Below are 25,853 nucleotides of genomic sequence, written 5' to 3' on the forward strand. Positions count from 1 at the left end.
CATCAATAGGAAACTTAAATACATATAGGAAGTGTCTTTGTTTACCTGGAATGCATTGAGAGCTATGAAGACATAGGCGATGACTACAGACAGATGGACGAGGACTCCACACAGCCAGGTCAGACCCAGCACAGGCAGCAGGATGAGAACTGGCCGGGTCACAGCCCTGCACGCACAAACACAACAACACATGAGCAACTGATACATACTGCCACAAACATAAAATAAGACTGAGGCCTCAACAGATCTATGCAATAAAACTTTTCCTCTGTGTTGTGTTGATGCGCCTTTCTATTTCTCAGTTCTCGGTATACCTTTTCTTTGTCGACTGTTTTGAAAACAGGAGTATAGATTGACAGTAGGAGCCAGGAGAGTTTTTCAAGGTATTTCGCTGACATTCTCTACTCTAATATGTCCCCCTTGAATCCTCGTCCAACATCCCCGCACAGCTGTATAGATTTTACCGCCTACCACAGTCATCATTCCATTCTTTGCAATCATCTTTTCAATGATACTGTGTTTATACGGCCAATAACCATTTCATGGGGCAAGGCTAGAAGGTTGCCTTTGTTCAAACCGCCATTGTTGTCAGGCTGCTGCACCTGGGTAAAAAAGATTGAGTTTAAAGACTGCGCTCTGTCTGCAAGGACAAAGCCAGCACCCACTTCCCTCTCTTCCCTTTTATATTTGAATGTTGAGTTTTTCCTCTAATCTCCTGAATTCACACAGCAGACTCGAGCTGGCACAGACTCTGCTTTCAGCGTGTTTGTGAGGGAATGAAGGCAGCCGGCGACAAATGGAGTTCTTGCAAAAGCATCAGGCTAAAACAAATGCACGAGAGAATTAAAAATCTGCTGCGTACTTAGCTGAAGGACAGTTTACCTGAATATGAAAAGAGATCCAAGTCTCCAAGACTTCCTCTTAATGCCTTCTAATCCTAGTGTACTGACTCCCAAATGGCACATTAGCATTCAACAATACTGACAGAAAAATGTCCTTGATACTCTGAAATCTAATTTGTTCAAAGCCAGCATTCTATTTTAAGTACAAGATAGAGAAAACATGGAGATGGCTTCACACTGTTCATGTTTTGTCATAGTGATGGAGGCAATAACAGCCAGTGACTCTGTTCACTTCAGCTAGATTTTGGCTTCATTTGTTCTGGTATTAGTCTATCTGTCTTTAGGATTTCTGATTCCAACTTATCTCAGTGTAGGCTGGACAGATGTCATTTATGATGCTCACAGATTTTTCATTTATTTATGTTTTCAACCCATGTATTTATTCTGATTTTGCAATATGAAAATAAAAAGACAAGACAGCCCTCATGTTGAATGGACTTGAGCTTGTTAGCACCTTTCTGAGTCTAAACACTCAATGCACTTTTGCACCGCCAATAATTGGATTTGTATCCCCTGGCCGCAACCTTTTTGCTGTTCCGGTGAGAAGTGAGTGAAATGCTTTCTGCACACAAGATGACTTTTTTTGTGACATCTATGGTCTTGTTCTTGGTCTTGGTCTTGGTCTTGTCTTGGTCTTGGGCTTGGTCTTGGTCTTGTCTCGGTCTCGCCCTGCCTTAGTCTTGGTCTTGATCACTAAATGTCCTGGTCTTGTTTTTGTCTCGGAGCACCCTGGTCTCGGTTATTGTGGTCTTGACTACAACACTTGCTCACTGTTAACATTTGATCTTTGAACTATTGGTAAAAGAGAAGTTTCAAATGAAAAAATTATCAGTAAGGCTTGTGGATGGAAACATACCTCCTCTTACAGGCAGATGGGGGGGGGGGATCATAATGTTTTTTTTTTTTTATCACCCAATCATCACCCCCTCTGGTGGGACAATTTTTTGGCCTCCCTTTTCTTTCACATTGCGAACGTTATGTATTCAACATTTCCTTTTCTTGGGTTTCTTTTTTTCTTTTCTGTTTTAGAAGTGGAGTTTAAAGTAGGAAGGTTGTGATTACATGTCACACAAAAGATACACAACAGCATCCTTCCATCATCATCAAACAAACAAAAACAACAGCAGACAATAACTAGACAATGCAGTTCATACAACGCGGGGACAAAAAAATCATCCAAACTGGCTCAACAATACAGATACATGAAAAAAAGTCATTTTTAAAGAGGTAAGAATAAAGATCAATCACTGTTTTCATTAAGGTAGCATCGCTTTCCTCAACACCCCTCAGCTTCAATGAACTTTTCACATCTATCTCAATAATACTTTTTATTTTTTTTACAAAGCTTTATGAAGACAGATTTCAAAATACAAGTTGTATCTGGTATATGTCAGTGGTTCCCAAAGTGGGAGTTTGGACCCCCTAGGGGTTGCGAGACACAACGACGGGGGTCATGAGGTGCCCTCCAAAAAACAAATACAAATTTGAAATGACTTACATTATTTGACCCATTATTTTGAAATAGTCCTTAAAGGTATAATATGTAGAATTTTCTGACAATGTTTACATACAAATATGTAAATTAATTAATTATTTACCTCAAGTACTTCCAACAGTTATCAAAGCCAGAGAAATCCATAATTTTATAGTTGTATCAGGATGTGTCTTCGTTGCAGCCGCCATGATGAGCCACCATGACAGACACAAAATGTTTATCGTTGCCAAGGAAACACCAGATGTTACGTCAAAGACCGCTACATAAGGAAGTAGGAGCTGCTGCTGAAAGCTGCCGTACTGTTGCTGTATGTGCTGCTGTGATCAAAACGTCATGTAAATTATACTTGGATACATCGTCAGTAACCATAATTCTCTTTCTCAGGTTGGTTTTGCCCGTTTGTCTTCACTGCAGTCAACACAGAGTTTGTTTTCACCGGGGGTCGGGGGTAGCAGAGAGAATCACTCCCATGATGCTCCTTCAGCCTCGCTGTTAATTGCTTTGATTAAGATTTTACACACTGTGCGTTTAAGTGAGGTTTGTGGTGAAATTAAATTAAAAAATGTGACTGTAGCAATGTTTGTGCTATTTGTCAATAAAAAAGTAAACACACTCACTGAAATAATATCATTGTATTTAGGCTGCTGTATTCTTTAGAGTTCTTCAAATGGCAATGATTGGATAGGCCTATTAGTGTGTGGTGCAGTAAGACGTTAAATGCTTTAACCATTTCTAGGGACAGAGGGGGTCCCCAGTCTATCACAGTGTTATTTTGGGGGTCACGGGATGGAAAGTTTGGCAACCCCTGGTATATATGGTATACCCTGTACCATCTACTATGTAGGCACTTCCTGCAGTTTAAATCCTCTAAATGTCTTTACACTCTGTTGCTTTGTTTTTGTTTCAGAAGATGTTTGAGCTTAAATGACTTCAAAAGAACATCCAGAATTTGATTGTTTTGATCCATGTTCAGCATTCAGGGAATTAGGATCAATAAAATGTATATTATTTTTATTTTATCTGATATCTAATATAATTGAAATAGTCTACTTAAGCTAATTATAATGGTTGATTGACCTACATTACAGCTACTGTTGTCCAGAGACTGATTTGAATGTAGATATTGACGTAACACAAACATGAATATAAGCAGAGAAAGCACTGCATGGTTTTACCAGAAACACTCTCCTTGCACGTCTTTATGGTTTGTCAGATTTCTTTAAGACCTTTCTTTATGAAGCAGCTGTAATGTAATGTGCTGCTTCAAATGTTCCTTGCATACAAAACTATAGCATAGAAGAATTTCTAGGTATGTTAGTGCTCTCCTCTGGTAGCCATAGCAACATGGACACTCTTGATACAAAGAAAAATATGTATGCTGCTCAACCTTTGACTGGCAATCATGCATGACAACTCTGGTGATATTCTTTTTTCTTTTAATGTAAAAAAAAAAATCATGCATATGCAGACCAAAATCAATCATGAATGTATCCAACAAGTACTGTGTGTGTGTGTGTGTGTGTGTGTGTGTGTGTGTGTGCGTGTGTGTGTGTGCGTGTGTGTGTGTATTCATCTTTTTTGTTGGGCACAGTGAACCACACCAATACTAGGTGATATGAACCTTCTTTAAAGGCAGGGTTGGTAATTACTTCCAGATACATTTTTTAAGATTTTGGTCTAAATTGTCTTCAGGTCCTGACAGTAAATTAATCACTCACACTCGCTCTGAAAAAGGAACAAAGAATATCTGTCATCTGTAGCATCTTGTAAGCCTGTAAAAACTTTGACCAATGTCTGCCTCGAGGTACCAATCTGATGAACCAATCATGAACCTTCTTGTCTCCCTGCTCGTTTTCTACCTTTTGCATGCACAAGCCCACACTCAAAGTTTTGTACTGTGAGTTTGTCGTTGGCTGTTGTGAGTAGTAAAATAGTTGTTTTTTTACATGTATTATAATAAAGTTTAGTGTTTACTTACAGAATGAGACGTGAGATGACGTAGTTTCTACACAATGTAAGATATGAGCTGAGGTCCGCTTCTGGAGCAACGGCGCTCGTGCATGTAAGAGAGGGGGCGTGGCTTTAGAGGGAGCACAGAGGGGAGGGGGTGCAGACGCAGCACTGAGGGAATGCCACTTTCAAAATCATGCTAGTTTTCAAAAATAACCAACCCTGCATTTAACTTGAACACCAAAGTGTAAATCAGTCCAAAATGGCCCTCCTCCTCCTGCTGCTGCTGAAGAACTACACACCGATCAATCCACTGCTCAATACAGTCCCCAACCAACACAATAATCCCAGCTTGTTATTATTCAAACGTGTCACAAATATCTAGCTCCATCTTTCAACATGGCTTTGCATTTTGAGGGCGTGTTATGTTACTTTGAAACCAGGGTCCCATAGTAAAACTTCTAGTGTTTTTTTTTCCAGGCAGAAAAGCGCTGGAGCGCCTGCATCAAGCATTTGTGCGCTGAGAAGAAAAGTGCTGCACGTCCATCCTGTCTCTATGACAACAGTCTGTTGACAACGGGTGCTGTATGACTGACACTGCTCTGTTACTTTTTACTGCTTGTTTTATATTTGAGAACATTTATTTCCCGATCACACACGGAGCAAACAGGATGTGGGTGCAGGAAACAATCTGTAGGCGGCAAAACTACAAGAAATATATTTGGAAACGAGCGCCGAAAAGTTGAACGATTTTCAACTTGAATGATCCGAGCGGTCGCACAAATAAGGCGCTGCGCTTTTTCTCTCTGACCCTGCTGCTCTCTACTTATTGAAAACAACTGAAAAAATGACGCTGGTACCCAGAAACAATCACTAGGAGGACACATGGCCTTGATGACTAAAAGGTGGATGACCTGAAGGCGTGTGTCAACATTTGTCCCCTGAAAGTGCGGCTTTTTCTGAATGACCCAGATTGTTATTCAAACGTGTCAGACGACATTACAGAGAGGATCCTGTCAGCGTTAGGCCTTTCTGTTGAGGTAAAATATGTCTTCTTTTTATTTCTTAGCAAGAAATATCGGTTAAACTGCAACCTTCAAAAAAGTCAGACAGATGCAGTTTTGCTTTGAGTCTTTTTCTTTTTTACATGATTTGTTTCTTTTAAGGGAAATCATAGCCAGACGTATCATTTAACTTGAAGAGAAATTATAGAAGAACAGTATCACTAAGATTTGTTGATATAACAGAAGAAAAAAAAAAAAAAATGGGTTCATTTTGCCAAGGCCCTTTTACAAAGCTGAAGGATGCACGTATTTGAACGACAAGCTGCCGTTACCACGTTTTTTCAGTGAATAAGAAAGTTTACAGTCAGCGTTCTGCCTTCACTCTTATGTGTAACATCCCAGACACTGATCCTGATGCATAGCTTCTGCAAGAACTGAAAAACTGCCCAACTGATTTTGCAAAAACAGATTCAAAATGGAGTGCATGCACACACACACACACACACACACACACACACACACACACACACACACACACACACACACACACACACACACACACACACAGTGCACATACACACATGTGCACACACATACACACGCACACACACACACACACACACACACACACACACACACACACACACACACACACACACACACAGTGCACATACACACATGTGCACACACATACAGTTGTGTTGTGACCAGGTGTTGAGCTGATAAGCCCTTACAGCTCCCACAGCAGACCCGAGTCTAAACTCCCAATCTCTCACACTGCTTCTATTGACTGTGGCTGCCTCGCCCAAACAGAACATTTCTGTGTAAGAGAGAGAGAGAGAGAGAGAGAGAGAGAGAGAGAGAGAGGTAAGAAAGCCACTGAATCTCACCAGGTGAGGTCAAAGGTCTGCATCTTTGAAGCCGAGCTTGGACTGAGCATCTTAGTCCGGCGGCGAGCACTGGAAACCGTCACCATGACAACCCGACACAGCACTACCGCATTGACCTGCAGGCAGAGGACAATACTGTCAACATGGCCTCTGGTGAACAAGAGACATACCTCTGCAGACCCACTTGGCCTCAAGCTCACATGGAGAGGAGGGAGGTTTTTTCACCCTCCTGCTCAGACTGCAGAAAATCACATCACAGTAAAGAGTACTCAGCTGATGCAAATTATTATAATTTGAATTCCTACCGGCCAGGATGAAAAGACAACATAGTCTTAAAATGCAGAGTTCAATCTCCACCTGGATGTTTACAACCACAGAATGATTTTTACCCTTTTGGCATTAAGGGGAGGAACTGGGTGTTTAAGAAACATGGAATCATGTTTTATGAAAGGTTTTAAATGATCTTTTATTTGTTCATTTCTCATTTCACCTTGATTTCTATTTTTAGATTTGATAATCTTTTTGTTTTATTGTTGAACTTTTTAGTCTGGCAGAGTTGTATCTTTTAATGTGTCTGTCCGTGTTGTTATCGTCTTTATGTGAAGCACTTTGGTCTGTAAGGTTACTTGAAATGTGTTAAATAAAAAAGTCAGGATAAGTTGATTTAAATTAAAATATTACGATACTCATTTAAAGTATTTCTTTTTAGCTGCCCTATGATGGTTAACAGTTATGTGTTTGCAATGCTTTTCGTCTATCCTTGAGGCCTGACTTGTTTTCTTCATAAAACTGAGAAAGTAATCTTTGTGAATTTTCTGAAGCTAACTTAGAGCCATGTTTGACACAATCTTCTTCTTGTTCACTGACCATGGAGCAGAGAGTTCAGGGCAGGGTGCTGCTCCTGCAGGGTTGGGGGTCTCAGTAATCAAATGATGGACCAAGTTTTGTGAACAGTTTGGAAAACGTTTTTTTACATTTTCATTTTATCCTTTAAATCAAGTTATTTTCTAATTATCTCATCCTATACTGTATGTACCTGAGGAATTCTTCTAATTTGTCCCTAGTATTGACCCTCATACTCCCCTCCAGAATATAAGCTTGCATAAGAAGATTTACTTTATTGATATCTGCGAGGGGAAATTCAGTTTTTACACAACACACACATAGGCTGAAATATACACACACATCGCACAAACAGGATCCTATAGACATGCACTAATGGAGAGATGTCAGAGTGAGGGAGCTCATGAGCTGGTGGGGGTGGGGGTGTGGACTGGGGGGGTCGGTGCCTTGCTCAAAGGTACCTCAGCAGTGCTCAGGAAATGATCGGGCACCTCTCCAGCTACCAGACCAACTTCCATATTTGGTACATAACGGGACTTGAACCTACAGACTGAGCTACTGCCGCCCTGCATGACCCTCCTAATTCAAAGTAAAATACAGCTGGTGGTTACAAACGTCAAGTGATACTTTTTGTGTTATCTCCAGGAAGAAGTTTCTTTTTTTGACTTTCTTTTCAAAATGTTTTCAGATTTATTGCTTAAGTTAATGCAAACTGGGTCACACACAGCAAAAAAGGTCACATGCCACAGAGAGTTGAGCCAGTGTGAGATTACATACGGCCAGCACAAATATAACAGGTCCCACGAAGGCCCAGATGGTGTCAGTCTTCACATTGAGCCAGCAGTGACCGTCCGCCTTGTACTCGTCCACTGATACTGCCAGTGTTACACCCACTATCAGAACAGGTAGTCCTGAAAAACAGTATTGATAAAAGTCAAACAGTAGAAGACATGTAGAAGAAATGCTTTAAAAGACATATTTATGGAACAATGGCTGCAGCCTGCATAGCGCATCAGATATTTAGTCTGTTCGCTTCTCGTTTCTATTTAGTCTGAAGGGGAACATGCAGCCCGTCTGAGCCCAGAGGAACACCTGAATGTTAGGATGCTTATACACACACACTGTTCTCAGTCCTTTACGCGACATAACACACAATTACAGAAGGATTTGAAAAAAAAGGAACAGAAGCAGCTGCTGGATGTTTATTCAAAAGAAAAAAAAAACTGGGTTAAGGTTGCATCGCAAAAAAAAGAAAACACAACCTCAAATCCACCACATAATGTTTTTTGTTAAACCCACTGACACAATTTGAAGTATGCTTTGTGCCTTCAGGACTTTCTCCAAAACAGATACATTCAGCGCTTGGTAGGGTAAATATGAAAACAACTACATTTTAAGTTTAAGAGAACAAATGATGGTTTGAGCCATTTAAAGGTACACCAAGGACACACACAGAAAGTTAGTAAAGTCAAGCTTAGTGTGTGACAAATCTCATTTTAGTTTCAATAATTCAACTTGTCCAGTCGTGTGGAGGTCTGTCCTGTGTGTTTCACAGTCTAAACAAAGCCATTTTAAAGTGCAGGTTAGAAGATCCCGAGTGGCTAATCGTCTTTCTTCATTGTGTGAACATGTGTCTTATGAACACTAGTGGAGTGTATCTGGAGAACATTACCAACCCTGCCTTAAAGTGAGTCTCGCCCTGGCCCTGCAGGTGAGAGAAGAAGAAAGCCTTTCTATCATGATATCAGCAAACTGTTGCTGTTAAGGTTAAATCATCAGAACTTCATCAATGGGTTAAAATAAGATCTAAAGTGAGTAAAAAAAAAAAGAAAAAGGAATAGGCTAATATGACACGCTACGTTATGTCACTTGCATCTGTACAATACTTCTCATGGGGGAAGAGGCCTGTGTTTATTAAAAAAACTTTTTGACACAATATTATTTCCAGGCAATAGGGACTCACTGAAAATGGGTCCCCACCCACCAGTTGAGAAACACTGCTTTAGAGCGTGTATAGGATTTATTGGTGTGCTGCTGTTTTGTTAAGCTTCAACTAAATTCATATGTCACATGTGTGAAAACCAAACGCTGCGAGTCCTACACACTCTGTGGCTTTTTCAAGAAATACGATCATAGTTTGCTTTTCGAGATAGTTGGCTAGTCACAGTAAGCGACTGTCTTATAATCTCATTATTCACTCTTCCGTCTAGCTGGTCCAGGTTTGAGATAGTGTTAAACACATTTTATATCACTACCTCATTCAGTCGAGCAAAGAGGTCATTAGCCCGACGTGCTGCTCCAATAGTGTTGTAGTCAAGACCTGGTAACTGAGACCAAGACATACCCGAGAGCAGAGTGCTCCGAGTCCGAGACAAGACCAAGACCAAGACCAAGGCAGGGCGAGACAGAGACCAGAGTGCTCCGAGTCCGAGACAAGACCAAGACATTTTGAGATTGAGGCAGAGTCAAGACCAAGACCAAAAATATTCATAAAAATTAATCAACGTGTGTGCCGCGGCATGTTACTCATTTAGACCGTTAACACCAGGAAGGTTGCGGCTGTGAATTCAGTGGGGATAAAAATCTAATTATTAATGAATTGAAGTTATTTATTCTTTAAGAAAGAAGCGTTTTCCTTCTTATCACGTGGAAAAATAACCTTTCAGTGGTGGTCTTGATTTAAAATCCGGAGTCCACCCAGTCTGAGACAGAGACAAGACCGGGTAAAAATAATTTTTATTCCAAGACGAGACCGAGACCTTCAAGAAGTGGTCTCGAGACCTAGACCGATTTCGAGTACAACAACACTCGGCTCCAGCAACGACGATCAATTAAAGGTTGGTGAAGACTCAATGAAGACCGAAACTGACTAAATATAGAACCAGGATACCACAAGTGTTCAACATGTCAGTAAATATATCAACGCACATCTGTTGTTTCCATTTAATTCCTCTGTTGGCTTTGTTTGAACATCAGGGCTGCATTGTACTTTTTTTTAACTAAATAATAAACATTTCTTATCCTGTAAATTAAATAATAACATCATTTTAAATAACAGCTTTCTTTTTTTTGAAAGTCAAATTTCCCAGAAGAGCAAACAGAGTTATTATGGAGCCGCAGCAGTCGGTGAAGCTGCCTCCCCGTGCACTCCCCCCTGTGTCCCCACATGAACCCTCCGCCTCTCCCTAATCATCCGTCTGGGAGAAAGAAGGCGAGAAAACATCCCATTCCTAACAGCTGCTGAAGCAGGCTAAAGTAAATTCCACTCTCTGAGTTGACTTTAAAGTGAGAGACACACACAAGCTGAACATCTGCTTAGATTATAGCCGTGTCCTTCAGGAAACTTAGGCACTCTAAAACCTGAGACAAAAACATTTTCCTCCTTTTTATGTTGAAGTAGAACGTTTCCTTTGTGCTTTTTGATGTTCCTCACAAATTGGACAGTATCAGTTTGGTGCAAGGATAATTTTTTTTTTTTAGAAATGTTTTCATCTGAATAATGCACAAACATTTCGAAAGGCAAAGTAAGCGACGGCCTGATGTTAAAACACAGGTGAAATAGATGCACACTGTGGTGCAAAATTTTTATATGATGAGTAAAGGCAGCTCAGTCACAACACAGAAACTCCCTCAAACCTGTTTCACCCTCTATAGTTACCATAGTTAGCTATTAATGCTAATGCTACATGTACTCAGAGGTGCTGCTTGTCAACAGGCATGGCAGGCAACTGCTCGGGGCCCCAAAGGGTTGACAAACTTTAAACCGCAGCAGTAATTCAAAATGTGCAAATTTAGCAATGACGTAGTTAACCTCCCTAAGGGGGCCCCGTCTGACAGCACTCACTCTCATTGCCCTGCTTAGCATCGCATGCATTATTCCTGTGAAAACCAAAGTTTGTTAATGAAAGTCACTGAAGGAAAATGAAGAGGAATCATCGGTCTGGGAGTGAAAAAGGAAGAGCGCATTGGGACAGACATAATGGTGCTTAGGGGCTCCCAATAAATATTTGCCTAGGGCCCCAACAGACTCTAGAATCGCCACTGCACATATTTTTACCATTGTTACTGACATTGAAGCTTTAAATCTTTCTTATTCATTGTCGTTGTTGTTTGTCTCAATCATTCTTCTCCGTCCTGCATCTCTCACTATCCCTCTTTCCAAGCTCAACACAGTCTCAGTAGACAGCTGTTCATCATGAGTCTGCTTCTGCTCGAGGTGTCTGCCTCTTAAAGGAAGTTCTTTCTTGCCACTGTAACTCTGCAAAATGTGCTCATGATGGAATAATGTTGGGTCTTTGTGGATAATATAACAAAGAGTATGGTATTTTACCTGCTCTTTTGTAAGAGTGTCCTGTTATAACATTTGTTATGAATTGGCACTAAAAAAAATAAAGTTAGATTGATTGATGAGATTGAACCGGTTTGTTCAATCTACACCATGCCTCAAAAATAATGTCAGCATTGACATATGATGTAAATACTTTAAATAAGCCCAAATTTTCCTTGAGGTCAGACGGGTTTATGTATAAAGAGTAGGCTAATGTTTGGCAGAGTGTAGATGGAGTCAAAGCAGGGTTTCTTATGAATATTCTTATTTATTTATTTGTTTGGTATACCATTTAGGACTCATTTACCTGCTGTCCTTATTTGTTCTGCTTTACAGTTTTAATATTCTGTTATATGAATGGAGAGAAAGGTTCTTGCAATTTTGAGGCCTAATGGGCAGCCTGGCTCCGACATTTTATGGCAAAAGTAGATTTTTTCATAGGCCAAAGTCAGTGTAAAAAAAAGAGATTAAATTGTCAATTAAATGAAGTTGATGCAGCCTTCTTTGGATTGTTCAATAACAAAGACAGTAAGAGAGTGCTCGTTTATTTAGTATTATGTTATCAAATTGAAAACTAAAGTTTCCTGCATATATAAAGTCTCTCCTGTCACAGTCAGTGGTTCAAACCCGTTTAAAATGTGATGCATAATATATCTTTCTGTTCAGAAAATATATGAAAAAATATGTTTAAATGTGTTCATCGAATAAATTCCTTTAATTTGACACATCAGCCTTACTGAAACACGGCTGGTTGAAGTATCGTAGCTCGTTCATCGTCTCTGTGATGCTGAGCCGAGCTGAATTTAAAAAAAGTTTAACTTGGGCGCACCTCTCAGTGATGTCACCTCTGTGCGTCCTATAGGAGGGAAGATGAGATCACAAAAAATGGTGTCTGTTTACAGACCTACCAGAACATCAGAGAGAAATCTCTATTTTGAGAAGAAATGTCCGACAGTTTGGGCCGACCAGGTGTGTTTTTAACAGCAGCAAAAATGTTTGTGGTGCTTGTGAAGCGGTTGTTATAGAGCTGCAGCTTCAGGACGAGTCTAAACTCCCACAAATCCAAAGTCATTTCATGAACACACACCCTCTTCTTCTTTGCTGCTTTCTACTAAATAGTGGAGAGACACACACATGCTATGCATCCAATAAGTAGATATTCTTTTGGTCACCTAGTGCGCCTTGTGCGCTCCCCTTCTGCTCCCCTCGTCTAAACTTGGGGCTGTTTTGGCAGGCTAATAGATGACATACATGTCACTAATACAAACACAGCATCCGCCCACCTGACTGATGTGGTGTGGCCTCACGTTGCAGTTGTGGTTGTGCTCCTCACCTGTGTTCTGTCAGCGACCCACAGATCAAAAGTGACCTTTACCCTCAAAAGACAAATTCTTCACACTCTTAACTCCAGAAACAGCTCCTATAAATGATTAATTAACTTCTACCGAATTTGTTTTAATGTATATATTGTATTCTTCCTTTGTCTGTCACATGTTTTGTCTTATTCCTTCATTTATCTATTTAAATGGCCTTTTTGTGAATTTGGGCCCCAGCCTCTCTAAAATCCTCAGCACGTTCTCGTCTGCAGACAACTAAATAATCAATCAAACGTTGAAACGTACGAGCTATGGCGGGAGATGAGATTTTACCCCAGCCAATGATGTAGTACAGCTTCATCCTGCGGTCCTCGCTGATGTTGACGGACACAACTTTGCTCCAGAGCAGCAGGCCCTCCACCAACATCCAGGAGAAGGATGCCATGAAGAAGAGGTGAAGAAGAGCGGTTACCACGAAGCACGCTGCCTGCAAGGTGAAAAAAAACAAACAAATAAAGACAAAGGTGGAATATTCAGCACTGTAAATAACATCACAGATAATAAAGCAGCTTTACTACTTTGAGTCTGTATTTCATCGACAGAGGAACAAAAATATTCACTTTGTCCTGAAAAATGGGATGATGTAGCGAAGATGGTGTCATTAAGGCTGTGTAACATAAAGCAAGTGATGTGTGTGGCAGGTCAGATGCGTTGGGCTAACACTAATATTTGCTATGTACAGTCTCAGTATGTTCTGCAATGTGACGCTATAGCTCAATAAAAAATGTTCTGAAAAGTAAACGTAAGCACAGTGACGAAGAGTCTGTTGGGGCCCTAGACCAAAATGTACAGTGGACCCTCCAACCCGCAGCCATCACCTTTATGTTATATAATATTTACCATTATCAGCATTTGTAGAGGGCACTTTATCCTTCTTTTACTGGTGTCAGAAACTTAATCATCCAATGTCTGACATTCCTTTTTCCTCATTCTTCTCTGACCGATGATTCCCTTTTTATTTTTCTTCAGGGACTTTGAGAATCTTTGGTTAACATCATAACTCATGTTCAACAACTTCCTTACTATCAATAAGCAGTGATTAGGAGTTATCGAGGGCAAATTCTTAGTTAATTGTCAATAACTATAGACTATGGTCCTGTAGAATAAGGTACTAATAAACGCTCAATAATGATTAATAAGCAGCCAGTATGCTACTAATTAGCAAGCTAATAAGAAACTAGTTAAAGGAAGAATGTGTGACTTTTTAAAATCAAGTATAGCCTCTAAATGTCTCTGAGTCATGACTGTCTACAATGAGTGAGAAGCTTGAGTCCTGCCCGCTGTGCTGTTGTCAGCACTGTGTTTACATCATGTTTACGGATGGGACGGTCTGGCGTATAAAGCTGTTTTAGTCAAGAACTAGAGAAAAGAAGAAGAACATACTCACTGCTTATTTGGATGTCACATAAGTTTCTTTAGATCTCGGTCATTCTGTGTCAGTTTATGTGCAATATGAAGCTGAGTTAACCAAAGTGTGCTAACATTAGCATGCTAACACAAAAAATGCAAACCACAGGCAGCTCAAGCAAAGGACTATTTTGTCCGTCGCTTGCGCTTAATAGTGTTTAATCATGGTGCGTTCTGATTCATAACTCCTTCGTGCGAACACAAGTGGAGGGGGGTTGGAGATGTGTCTATGGAGGAGAGCCGAGGCTTCAGAATAGAGGAGGAGTGGCCAAACAGCAGTTTGTTATGGTTTAATGCTGGTGCTCAAGGGCGACATCTACTGGATCAAAAATTTACCACTGTGCCACCAGCGCCCCATAATTTTCATTTTATAAATAATAATTTTGTTTTTATTTTGTGTACATACAAATGTTAGGGTTAGGGTTAGGGTAAGCTTTCTTGTTTTCTTATTTGTATTTTTTGTGTTTCTTTTACTTAAACATATGACAATATATAATTATGACACATATGAAGCCCCACCTCGTTTGCAGATGCCCAGTCGCTGCACATCAGCAGCAGCTCAGCGATGCCCAGAGCAACGATCAGGTTCTTATGAACGGTGGTTCGGTCTGATTTAGGGACACTGCACATAAACACAAACCCATGAATACACAATAACTCAAACAAAAGAGAATATGTGAGAAAAAGATCTCACATTAGTTCTCAGAATTTAAAAAAAAAAAAATCTTCACTCTGTTGCTGTTAAAATATTTGTAGAGCACAGTGTTCTGTTTCTTTCTTTTTTTTTAAATCTCCAGTTATTGAAGTGAATCTGGCAGGGTTTTATGAAATACTTTTCACCCTCTGTGCTCTGCGGAGTGCACTCTGTGATGTTTGTGACTCACCCCACAGCGATGAAGAGGATGAAGGTGAAGAGGAGGCCACACAGAGACACTCCACAGCCGATGAACGTCAGCACCTGCAGAGCTTTTTCGTTCTCTGGGCTCCTCTGACACACACAAATACACACACAGACAAACACACACACAGGCTGTAAATAGCACACAAAGTGCGGATGAAAGCTCGCACAAAAATACAGAGTGATAGTTGCAGGGAGAGGAATGTTACCTGGGCTTCATAAACCTGAAGAAGCAATGCAAAGTTGGTGGTGTGGTTGCAGTAGCACACAGTGTATCCATGTTGTTTGGACACTACCTCGCAGCCTTTCGTATTCCACCACCCACCCGCCTCGGGACTAGTCAGACACAAACAGCACATACTGACATATCCATTGTACATACACAATGTGTCAAGAATGAAAATATTCTCCTATCTAAAAGTTTCACAACATTTTATCAGATTTCTTTCCAAATGAAACCGGTGAGATAAGTGTGGTGTTACAGAGGAATCTGAGACCTTCAAATTGCCCACGCTTTTTATGTTGTGTGTTCATTGGTTCTTACTTGAGTTCAAAATCCCAGAAGGCACACACTGGATCGTAAACGGTACCAGCAGGATTCTGTGAGAAAAAGAAAGTGAATCTGATATTGAATCAAGAAAACAATGGTGAGGGATGGCTGTGGATATCACACATTTTGCTGACCTGCGCTCTGTGCTGGAGCTTGAAGTGAACCGCCGTGCTGACCGGCTGGTCGTCTCCCAGCACTGTGGTGGAAATGACTGAGGAGCCCAGGACAGTGCCCAAATAACTAGTAATGGAAAAAGATCCATATGTTATAACAATGGACCTATGGAGCTATGAATGGAAGAACATGTTGAATATGTTCTACTCCAAGACAGATGGAAAAATAATTATCTTTACCTAGTTGTCTTTGCAAGTACAATAAGAACATCATTTTAAGTTTTCCACATGATTTTTTCACCAAATTAAGATAACATGAGATGAGCTGTAAAAGAGAGGAGATTAAATATAGCAAACAAGTGATAGAGATCGATACAGTCTAGAGAAAAAACAACAACACTATAAATAAAAATAGTAAATGAAAAACTACAAACTGTGTCAACATTTCCCCTTATAAATTACATAGATACTGATATATATATATTGTCTTCAGAACATTTTGGTTTAAAGCTTCACAATCCAGGAAGCTAGCTCTTTTTCTCAAATATGAAATAGTACCTCAATTAACCACCAATTTATATTTATTACTATTAGTTTTTCATAAAGAAAACTAAATGTGCAACAACTTGGATTTAATTCAGTTCCTCAAATCATCCCATATTGACCTCTTTGCTATATGCATGCCAGTAGCTTGGCAATAAGTCTGTGTAAGGTAAGAACTTTAGAAATACATTTTCTCCTGTAACCTGTAGTTCCTTTGTTTCTTCTTTGGGGGTCCGATCAAACCACTAATTTTATTCAGTAGACAAGGGAGCCCACATGCCATTGACAGCCTGTTGTGTTAAACATGCCACACTGGGACCCTGTGGTGATGTACATCCAGACATTTCAAGCTTTACCCGTGCTCGTACGTTACCTCTGGCTGCCGTCAGTGACAGTAGGAACCATGGTGATGTTCTCCCCCGGATTGAAAAGAGGCCGCAGCGAGCCGTACCACGTGTTAACCAACGTGAGCCGGTGGAAGCCTGCGGTTTCAACACAACAGCAAGAAGAGAGGCCTTTTGAGCTCGTGCCAGACAAGACGTCAAATGAAACATCAAGAGAAATGTGGTTCATTTAGGATAACTTATTGTTCATCGTCAATAGCTGTTGCGAAACCCAACAAAGTGGCTCCATCTGCACTTCACTTCACAAGACCTTGGGAGTGTATGTGAATCCATGCACATTCACAAGTGTGCTGTTAGTGCATTGCAAGACAAGGTAAATAAAAAGCCTCTTTGAAAAGACTGATAGTTGTGCTAGGTAAAGTCTGAATAAGTTAATGCTCTTAAATGATTGGATCTTGAAGCATTTTCCTACCGTTGTTATGGAGATCCTGTATCTTGTGATGTGGGACTGAAATGCAGTCTACACTGGTGTGTTTGTCTGTCTCAGGCCCGCAGAAGCTGGAACCTTTGGATCCGTCCTGCAGCCTCTGCTGCTGCACCTCCAGTTCTGAGAAACACAGCACAACACAGAGGGGGGTTTAGACTTCCTGCTCAGAGTCTCTGCATAAAGAAAATATACTTTATAGGGGCGTTAGTTTTTCCTGATTTTTTTATCTTATTGTTGGTTGGTTTTATTCAAATCAGATGCAATGTTCTGGACTCTGTCAAATATGTGAGAGCTCAATAACAAACGATGAGACCGAAGTGTAAATAAATGTTTTCGTCACATTTTTCTTTCTCACTCCTGTTTGGCCTTTCCTCTGCATCCATTCAGTCACTTTTTAAGAACCACACTTTCAGAACAAGAGCAATTGTTGTCTGAAAATTCAATCAGCGTTGATTAACCTGCGCTGGAACTGTGTTACCATGGCAACTTTATCATGCGCCTGCAGGATCGTTCGAAGGAGTCGCTTTTATTTTATCTGAGGAATCTACTTGAGATTCTTTTTCTTGCCACACCGAGCACAGAAAGAAATATTTTAGTCAAGATGTTCCAAGAGCAAATCCTCACAATGCGTGAGGAAAGTTCACAATGTGATAAGTCTCATTGCATAATTAAGAGAGTTTTCTCTCCAACCCTGCCCCACACACTGCTACAAATTTCTTTTTATTGAATTATTGCTGACCTAATGTTGAGGTCAGAACTGAAAGAGAGAGAACACCTGAAATGTAGCTTATGCAACAGAAAACCTGTCCATACATGCCCACTAACAGTCCTGTATTTTTGATATACTCAGACTGTACAGAGATGGAGCGTCACTAAAGTGTTTGGTTAATAATATCCCTGTTACATTCATTTTCTCTGACGAATAGGTGTGACTAATCTGTCAGTCTGTAACCAATTAGGGGTGTGAGTCTCTCCTTTACAAGACGATCTGATGCAGGGACGATTCATTAAAACACAGAATGATTCGGTATGATTCAGTTTGGTCCAATGAAATTTGATGATTGAATCCAAAGTATTTCTTTTACTTCATGGAACCCAGTGACAAATGATAGCCTCTGTGTCTTTTCAAAATAAAGTAAGAATAAAAATATGTCCTATAGTGTCTAATAGACAAGAGAATCTGCCTTACGGTACAAACAGATATTTTGTCATTGTGTATACTATGTGAAGTCTTCATCACACACCTGCCCAGGTGTCTCACTTTGACACGTAGTTGGGGGAAGAAATACATTTTTGTTACAGACACAGAAATCTTTACTCTCCTGTCGGCTGCGTCTCTCTTCATGGGCTTTGTAAAGCTCTGCTTACAATTACAAGAACTAACTTCCTCCCAGAGTTAACCCAGAAAGGCAACTGAACTATAAAGAATGAAATATTGAAAAACAAGATGCGGAAACTTATGTATTTGTCTTCTAGTAAGTAATGGATTAAACATGTCACATGTCGGGGCGCCGGTAGCCTAGTGGTTAATGGACACGCCCATGTAAGAAGACTTTAGTTCACCAAGCGGCTAGTTTGAATCAGACCTGTGGCTGCTTTCCTGCATGTCATTCCCCACTCTCTCTGTCTTTCCATGATTCATGGCACTATCAACTGTCCTCTCTCAATAAAGGCTTAAAAAGCCCAGAAATAAATCATTTAAAAAAAAAGTCAGCTTAGATCTATTTATGATATATATATAAAATGAGACGTCACATTACAATCGATCCAGCTAACAGTGGACTTCTCTCTCTCTCTCTCTCTCTCTCTCTCTCTCTCTATCAGCCGTCACTTACACTACTTTATCTATGGGTAGATGGTTTTTATTTATAAAGGATCTTAGATGGCGATTGTGCACTGAAAAAAAACATGGTCGGTAAATTTTGCAGCCAGTCCTCCTTGATGGACCCTCACCTCATCACACATGTCATTGTTGTTGTATAAAAATTCCTCTGGTATATTTGTTTCACATGGCTGTGTGTGTGTGTGTGTGTGTGTGTGTGTGTGTGTGTGTGTGTGTGTGTGTGTGTGTGTGTGTGTGTGTGTGTGTGTGTGTGTGACTCACTAATATTGGGGCTGTGAATGGTCAGGCGGTCAGTCTCTGCCATCAAGCGGGGGCTCAGGCTGGTCACCATCCGGTCGATGCTCTTGACCACATCCATGGGGCCGCTCACCACCTAAAACACACGAAGCGACGGTATCTCAGCAGAGTCGCACTCACCCAATCTGCCCCGCTGAACATGCATCAAAGCTAAAGAGGTACATTTCAAAATGACCATTCAAATGCCACACAATGGGAAAATGCTTTCAGCGCCACTAAATGTTTGCAGGAGTCCACACACAGTTTGTCTGAAAAGGGCACACACAGTTCAATGGATCAGCCTATAACGCAGGGTACAGTTGTGGATTTTGTCATTGTCTGCTTTGAAACCCCTCACTCTGAATTCAATATGCCAGTCTAAGAGCTGAGCCTTGGAGGCAGAGCGGGGAGCAGAGCGAGGGAGGTTTGTGGATGAGTACAGCCACAGCCTTTTCAGAGTGCTGTTCATCCATTGAGTCTGGGCTGAGGTGGCCTTGGAGTGCTGAGAGGACCTGAGGGGGGGGGGAGACGAGGCAAGCGCTGAGAGAAACACAACACTTGTCATAAGGCAACCTCATCAAGTTGCACACATCAATACCGCAGCGACAGAAGGGAACAAAAACAGACTTGGTACGTTAATAGAGTTTAGTGGGAAAACAATGCACCGACTGTGGAGAGCGTATTTTTCCTCTCGTTAATGTTTTTTTCTCAACATGTATGGGTTGCCGCTTAAGCGTCTGTCAGCTCTGTTCAGCTATTCTCTTGGTAACTTTCCAATTATGATGACGAGCTGGGCACTGTGACAGTGAATATAGAAGCATACTGCCCTCTTGTGCTTCAGAGCTGAAACAGCATCCATCCATCTATCTTATCTATCTATCTAAACTTTTAAAGATTTAAAGAGACCAGCTCCTAGACACAGATCATCCTGCAGGAGATTCCAGGCCTCAGCGTACCTGAAACACATTTTCCCACGCTTCCAGATGCACTTTGGGAACTCAAAACAAAATACCTTTTGTGACTGGGTTGCAGAGTGAAGATTGTGCCTTCCAGCTCTTTTCACATGAATACAATCGCACAGGTATGAGGGAAGCAGATGAAGAACAGCCTTATGAATAAGGACATGCCAATGATTTTGTCTATGCTTGGACGATGCAGGCCAGCCAACTCGATCATACAAAGTTCAATGATGAGTCAGGGCCCTGAGACTTGTTATGAACCTCAGCGCACCATGATATTGAGAGGATGCATGCATGTATGAAACATCCCCTGTAATCACTAATTTTTAGTGCTACATAACTATTATAGTCCTGATGCAATTTTTCAAGGATTTTAACATTTTTTTTATAAATCCTCTGTATACAGACTATTTTGCAATGTCCTACATTCTTCTACACAGAGAGTTAATAGATAAAAAATTCAATAAATAACGCAGGAAGGTTTGTCTAATGTGTGTGTAGGGAAAAGAGCTTAACAGTGACCGCCCACTTTTTCGGCGGCTCTGGTTTCCAGACTTAAATCTCCCCCCGTTCCAATCCTCCATTGACATTTCACAAAATCCTTACATCCAGAGATTGAAGCCTGTTACCAAGACAACAGCTACCCCTATACTCGTGACTTCAGTACATGTGATTCGGCGCCAAAAACTGTATTGAAAAACGATTGTGGGTTGTGTAGTTCTTTTCCCCGATGTTGAGAATATAGAGTTATGACATCATAGCTCATGATCAAATCTGCTATGGAGAAAATTAATGGGATTTTTTTTACTTCCAGAATCACACTGATGAGCCCTATTGGATGATTGTAGTCATATTATCAGCATCATGTGAGTTGGAGAGATCTAAAAGATGAGTCTCTTACATCTTTAACTCTTGTCCTGATGAAAGTGACAATAAGACACTGTCCTCATCATTATCCGTCTCCTCTGTCTGGATGCTCCATTGACTACCTCGCTTGTTTACACAGACTGTACAGGAGACAAACATCAGGGTATCTGGGTTCCAGCTGCTTCAGTTTTTGTTTTATTTTTTATTTTTTCTCTTAAGCAACAATGTTATGTCTCCAAATATAAGTCAATGGGTGCAGAAAGTAAAACAGGCCTGTATTACCTTAATGACACTGACTACAGGCAGCCTCGGGTCGTGACCATGGGGGTTGAAAGATGAGGAAACTTTGAAGATATTTGGCAGCTGTTGATGATGACATAAAATCAGCCTTTTATCAAAGTTTGTTCCTTTATAGATTTTAAGGTCAGATTTTAAACAGCTCTAACTAGGGATGGACAATTATTCTTTAATTAATCAAAACAGACATTCAGAACCTCTAATCGACGTTATCTTGCCCATGTCGATTATTTTGATTATTTTCAGTACAGTGTCACATGACGACACGTCCAATCCGGGACAGCAATGTCCGACACATTTTGTCTTTATGGAAGACGACACTGAACAAAAATAAATCAAATGTAAACACTGCAGAAAGACTGTTAGCAAGAAATGCAAGATATTTATTTTATAGTTTTTTGAGAAGATCATTTCTACATTAAAAGTAAAATGTGTCGTTTTCATTTCAAGCAATGCTTTAATAGTTGAACATATTCACAGTAGAGACCATGTCAGAGAACTATGAGGACAAAAAACAAAAACAAATAATCGTTCTTTAATAGTAATCGAGGTCAAATGTTAAATTAATGGTGATATTTATTTGAGGTCATATCGCCCAGCACTAGCTCTGATGTTGTTCTTTGAAACTTAACTTAAGCTTGAGCCCTTCTTCCAGAGGACACTGAGGCTCAACAGACCCCCCTGTGATCCTTCTGAAGAAACTTCTCCTGCTACACATTAGAGAGTAACCTGACATACAGCTGTACTGTCCGGTGTTTAAGCTGCACTGAAACAGAGAAGAAGGATCTTTAAAGGATCATTCAAACAGCTCAGTGGATTGTTGGCTCCCCTCTCCCATCCCTCGGAGACATCAACTCGAGCCGTCCTCACAAACTTTGCTTTGTCCACTTAAAGGGTCTCACGACACCCTGGACACTCTATGGTCACCACCCTTCCCTCAGGCAGACTCAGAACTATTCACAGACAGACAAACATGCTACGAAACAGCTTCTTTCTGAAAGCTGTGGAGAAACCATTGAATCCGTAAACCCCCGCTCTACCAAACAAGACGCTTCATACATGTGCAGTATTGACCTCACTGTTGCTAAATAGAGCAATGACTATTCATTCACTGTACAATGACTATTCATCTTATTTATTCACAATTTCATTCCACTATATCTGTTATTTATTTGTCAGTGTGTGTATGTCAGTGTAAAATAACTATTTCTTTATTCAGCAAATGCACCATGCTGTTTACCCCTTCAGTACATATATGTATGTATTCATCCAGTCACTGCACTGTAACTGTTTACTTATCTATTCACTGCACAATAACCATTTATTTTTATCTGTCTACTGACCATGTTTGTCTACTAATTCAATGTAGCTAAATGTACAGAGCTAAGGATATATGTTTATATTGGACCAGATTTTCTAACAATGCTGCACAGGACTGGTGCAAAGAAAGATTTGTTGTTCTCTTTTATACAATGAAAATAAAGTACCTCTGTATCCTATCTATCTAATGTGATTACTGGAACAATGACTGAAAAGTATTCACTGCTACATGTCCTTTGAGTCGCTTATAGAGTAATATTTCTTTAAAGGCAGGGTTGGTAATTTCATTCATTTACACTTTTTTAAGATTTTGGTTGAAATTGTCTTTAGGTCCTGACAGAAATTAATAACTCATGTAATTTGAAAAAGGAACAAAGAAAATCTGTCATCTGTAGCAGTTTGTAAGAATGTAAAAACTTGACCAATGTCTGCAAGGTACCAACCTCCCTGTCTCCCTGCTCATTCTCTACCTCTAGCCTGACACAGATGACGGAGTTTATACTGTGAGTTTGTCGTTGGGCGTCGTGAGTAGTAAAATAGTCAGAAGAACACAGAAGGGAGAGGGCGTGTGTAGACGGAGCCACTTTCAAAATCATGCTAGTTTCTTTATATCCCTGATAGTTTTGGAAGCAGCTGAATGTTTTCAGCCATTTGACCAAGGAGAAAAAGTATATCGTATTTCATCGTATCGTAAAAGCATTACATTAGCTTTAAAGGTTTGTAAATGCTCCAACAGGAAGGAGCCTCTTCAGGGCTGTGGAAAAAGTGAGTGTGTGTTTAAGTGCTACCTCTTTGATGGCCTGCCACTTGAGGGCGTTGTCTTCACTGATGATGCTGTCGGCCACACTGATGAAGTGCTGGCTGAGCTCCTGGACTCTGTCCTGGCTGTGGTTGGTGGCATCGGCGAGCGGCAGCGTGGGGACGTCGGCAGCCAGAGACAGCAGCTGGATGAGGGCCACCATGTCTGTTGGCTGCAGTTCTTCCTGAGTGTCTTCCAGGGCCTGGACAGAGACGTCCAGTAGGGCAGATGCCTGAGCCAGGCTGCTCAGCTCCGACGGCTGCTGCCCCAGTGTGGCCTGGGAGCCGAGACGGAGACATCAGGTTCAACATGGATACAAGACTTCATCATATAACATCTCATATCAATAACAAAACTTGCTTCATTTCTGTTACTGACACTAGTACTATGTCGGCTTAAGAGATTAAGCTCCAACAAATAGATGTGTTCCATCTATTTGTTGGAGCCCTGGTGTTAGGCATACTTTACAGGCCAAGAAGAAGGTGTTCAGCAAAAATTTGGATGAAAGTTTCAAGTTTCAATATTTTTGAGAAGTTGGAAAATGTCAGCTGCATGAAGATGTATGGGTTTATCTACCTGTGTTTTGTTGGAAAGCTTCATCAGATGGTTCATGAAGGCAGAGGGCTGCAGGTTCTGAGAATCACTCATCTGCTTCATCTTCAGGTAGCGCTCTGTGCCAAAAACAACATGTGGATGATGAAATAACATTTGATGCTCTGCTGCTTAAAGAGCTCATCCTTAAGGATGTCCAGTCATCATCATTGCCCCTTTGACATCACTTCTTTAAAACCCTAATAACAGAGTAAGAGACTCACCTCTGCTGCTCCTGCAGATGAACGGCAGCGAATCAGAGCACTCCGTCACCACCAAGAGAGGGAGTTGATCCTGCCAACCCTGCAGTGTCCTGCAGCCCTGCAGTGCCATCTGCTGGAGGACTACTGCTAACACATTCATATGATCCCACATTCAGACACACAGTGATACAACAACAAAAAAGTCAGCCTGAAAATGTATCATCCTCATGTGAAAAATATAAGCAATAGATGGAAACATATGCAAATTGATTCAAAAGAACAATGGAAATAAGGAAAATGAAGAGGCAGTACATTTATAAAAAAAACATATTGAATGAGAAAACACATAAAGCTTGAGATGTTTTCACAGATCGGACTGCAGAGATCTTGAAGAAGAAAAGTGAGATAGTGGGGGAGTTACTGTTCTCTGCATGGAGCTCTGTTGTTCCCCAAGCTGCCCCCGCACTGATTGAACTGTGGGAATCCCCTCGAACCATCCCTCCCTCCTTTCCTGTTTCACTCCCTTTCATTCTGACCCCTTAGTCATCCACATTTTTTTTTTACAGGTGTCTCAAACTGATTAAGTTCATCCTTACACAATATAAATTAACAGGCTTTATTCCTGAATCACCGAAAAACTCAAACACAGACACCATCGAGCAACCACAAGTTAACCCTTACTAAAACGAGTCGACGCACTACAATTAAGGTTAAGTTCAAGTTTTTACAGTGACCACTACCTAATGGAGTAAAGTCACCATGAGCTAATCCATAAGAAGTTTGCTTTATGGACAGTTTTTGGGAATATATTGGATTAGCGAGTTGGATAACTCAATATGAGTAAAGTCTGGGATCTAAGATGTACTCGTCAGGATATTGTGTCTCTTTCATAAAGTGAAAGAAAAGTCCAAACACATTTTAAGAAATGGTTGCTATGACTGTGAGTCATAAGTGTATTAAAGTGTGTTTATTATTGAGTCTGCCTTCGTGTCCTTTTCTTGTTTGTTGAGTCTGTTTTTGTGCTGCGCATCAGGTGCCGCCCGATGACTGGGGGAAACTTTGGAGGAGAGCCGAGGGCGCCTGATTCAAAAGGGAGCAAAAGGGAGAGTCATGTTCCCCTTTTGAAAGATAGAAACTTTGTGTGTTGACGTATTGTTAATGTTGTTCAGTCTTTATTCTGTTGTGGGGAGAGTAGCCTTTTTCTTATGATTCATATTTTCTCCTGTTTTCCTGGAGTTAGGCAAGATGCCTGTATTTTCTTTGATTTACTGTATTTGAGGTGAGGTAGTTTTGGATTTCACTTAGATGTTCTGTTTGTTATGTTGCCGGTGTTCTACCTGAAGTTCGATTAATTTTGTGAATATGGTAAATAAAAAGATTAATGTGGATTGTAAATTCATGATTTTTGTTAATCATTGGGAGTGAGGAAGGAGAGAGTCACATTTCTCCTAAGCTGGTTGTAACATGGTGGAAAATAAGAACAAGCAGTGATTTTGTGACTTCCTTTTACCATGTTTTCTACATGCCGGATAGTGTGTACACATGTTTTTTGGAAATCTCAGGAAATGT

At 40.6% G+C, this 25,853-nt stretch overlaps 1 protein-coding gene across 5 annotated transcripts in view; it reads right to left on the minus strand.

Annotated features, from left to right (window-relative positions):
• The window catches only part of adgrd2 (adhesion G protein-coupled receptor D2), a 46,686-nt gene that overhangs the window by 15,358 nt on the left and 5,475 nt on the right, over positions 1 to 25,853 (minus strand). For 2 of the 5 annotated variants that reach the window (XM_065963155.1, XM_065963144.1), the window contains exons 5-19: positions 24,306 to 24,431; positions 24,067 to 24,161; positions 23,480 to 23,767; positions 19,234 to 19,345; positions 17,115 to 17,249; positions 16,672 to 16,780; positions 15,777 to 15,882; positions 15,637 to 15,692; positions 15,302 to 15,428; positions 15,079 to 15,182; positions 14,714 to 14,816; positions 13,034 to 13,214; positions 7,862 to 7,995; positions 6,242 to 6,357; positions 46 to 166 (exon numbers count right to left, since the gene is read on the minus strand). In XM_065963155.1, the coding sequence (XP_065819227.1) occupies positions 46 to 166; positions 6,242 to 6,357; positions 7,862 to 7,995; positions 13,034 to 13,214; positions 14,714 to 14,816; positions 15,079 to 15,182; positions 15,302 to 15,428; positions 15,637 to 15,692; positions 15,777 to 15,882; positions 16,672 to 16,780; positions 17,115 to 17,249; positions 19,234 to 19,345; positions 23,480 to 23,767; positions 24,067 to 24,161; positions 24,306 to 24,431 (1,913 nt within the window). The remainder of the gene's footprint in view (positions 1 to 45; positions 167 to 6,241; positions 6,358 to 7,861; positions 7,996 to 13,033; positions 13,215 to 14,713; positions 14,817 to 15,078; positions 15,183 to 15,301; positions 15,429 to 15,636; positions 15,693 to 15,776; positions 15,883 to 16,671; positions 16,781 to 17,114; positions 17,250 to 19,233; positions 19,346 to 23,479; positions 23,768 to 24,066; positions 24,162 to 24,305; positions 24,432 to 25,853) is intronic. The other 3 variants (XM_020645486.3, XM_065963148.1, XM_065963158.1) reach the window with 3 other exon arrangements.

Source organism: Labrus bergylta, chromosome 2 (genome assembly GCF_963930695.1).
Source record: "Labrus bergylta chromosome 2, fLabBer1.1, whole genome shotgun sequence".
In the NCBI taxonomy this organism is placed as follows: domain Eukaryota; kingdom Metazoa; phylum Chordata; class Actinopteri; order Labriformes; family Labridae; genus Labrus; species Labrus bergylta.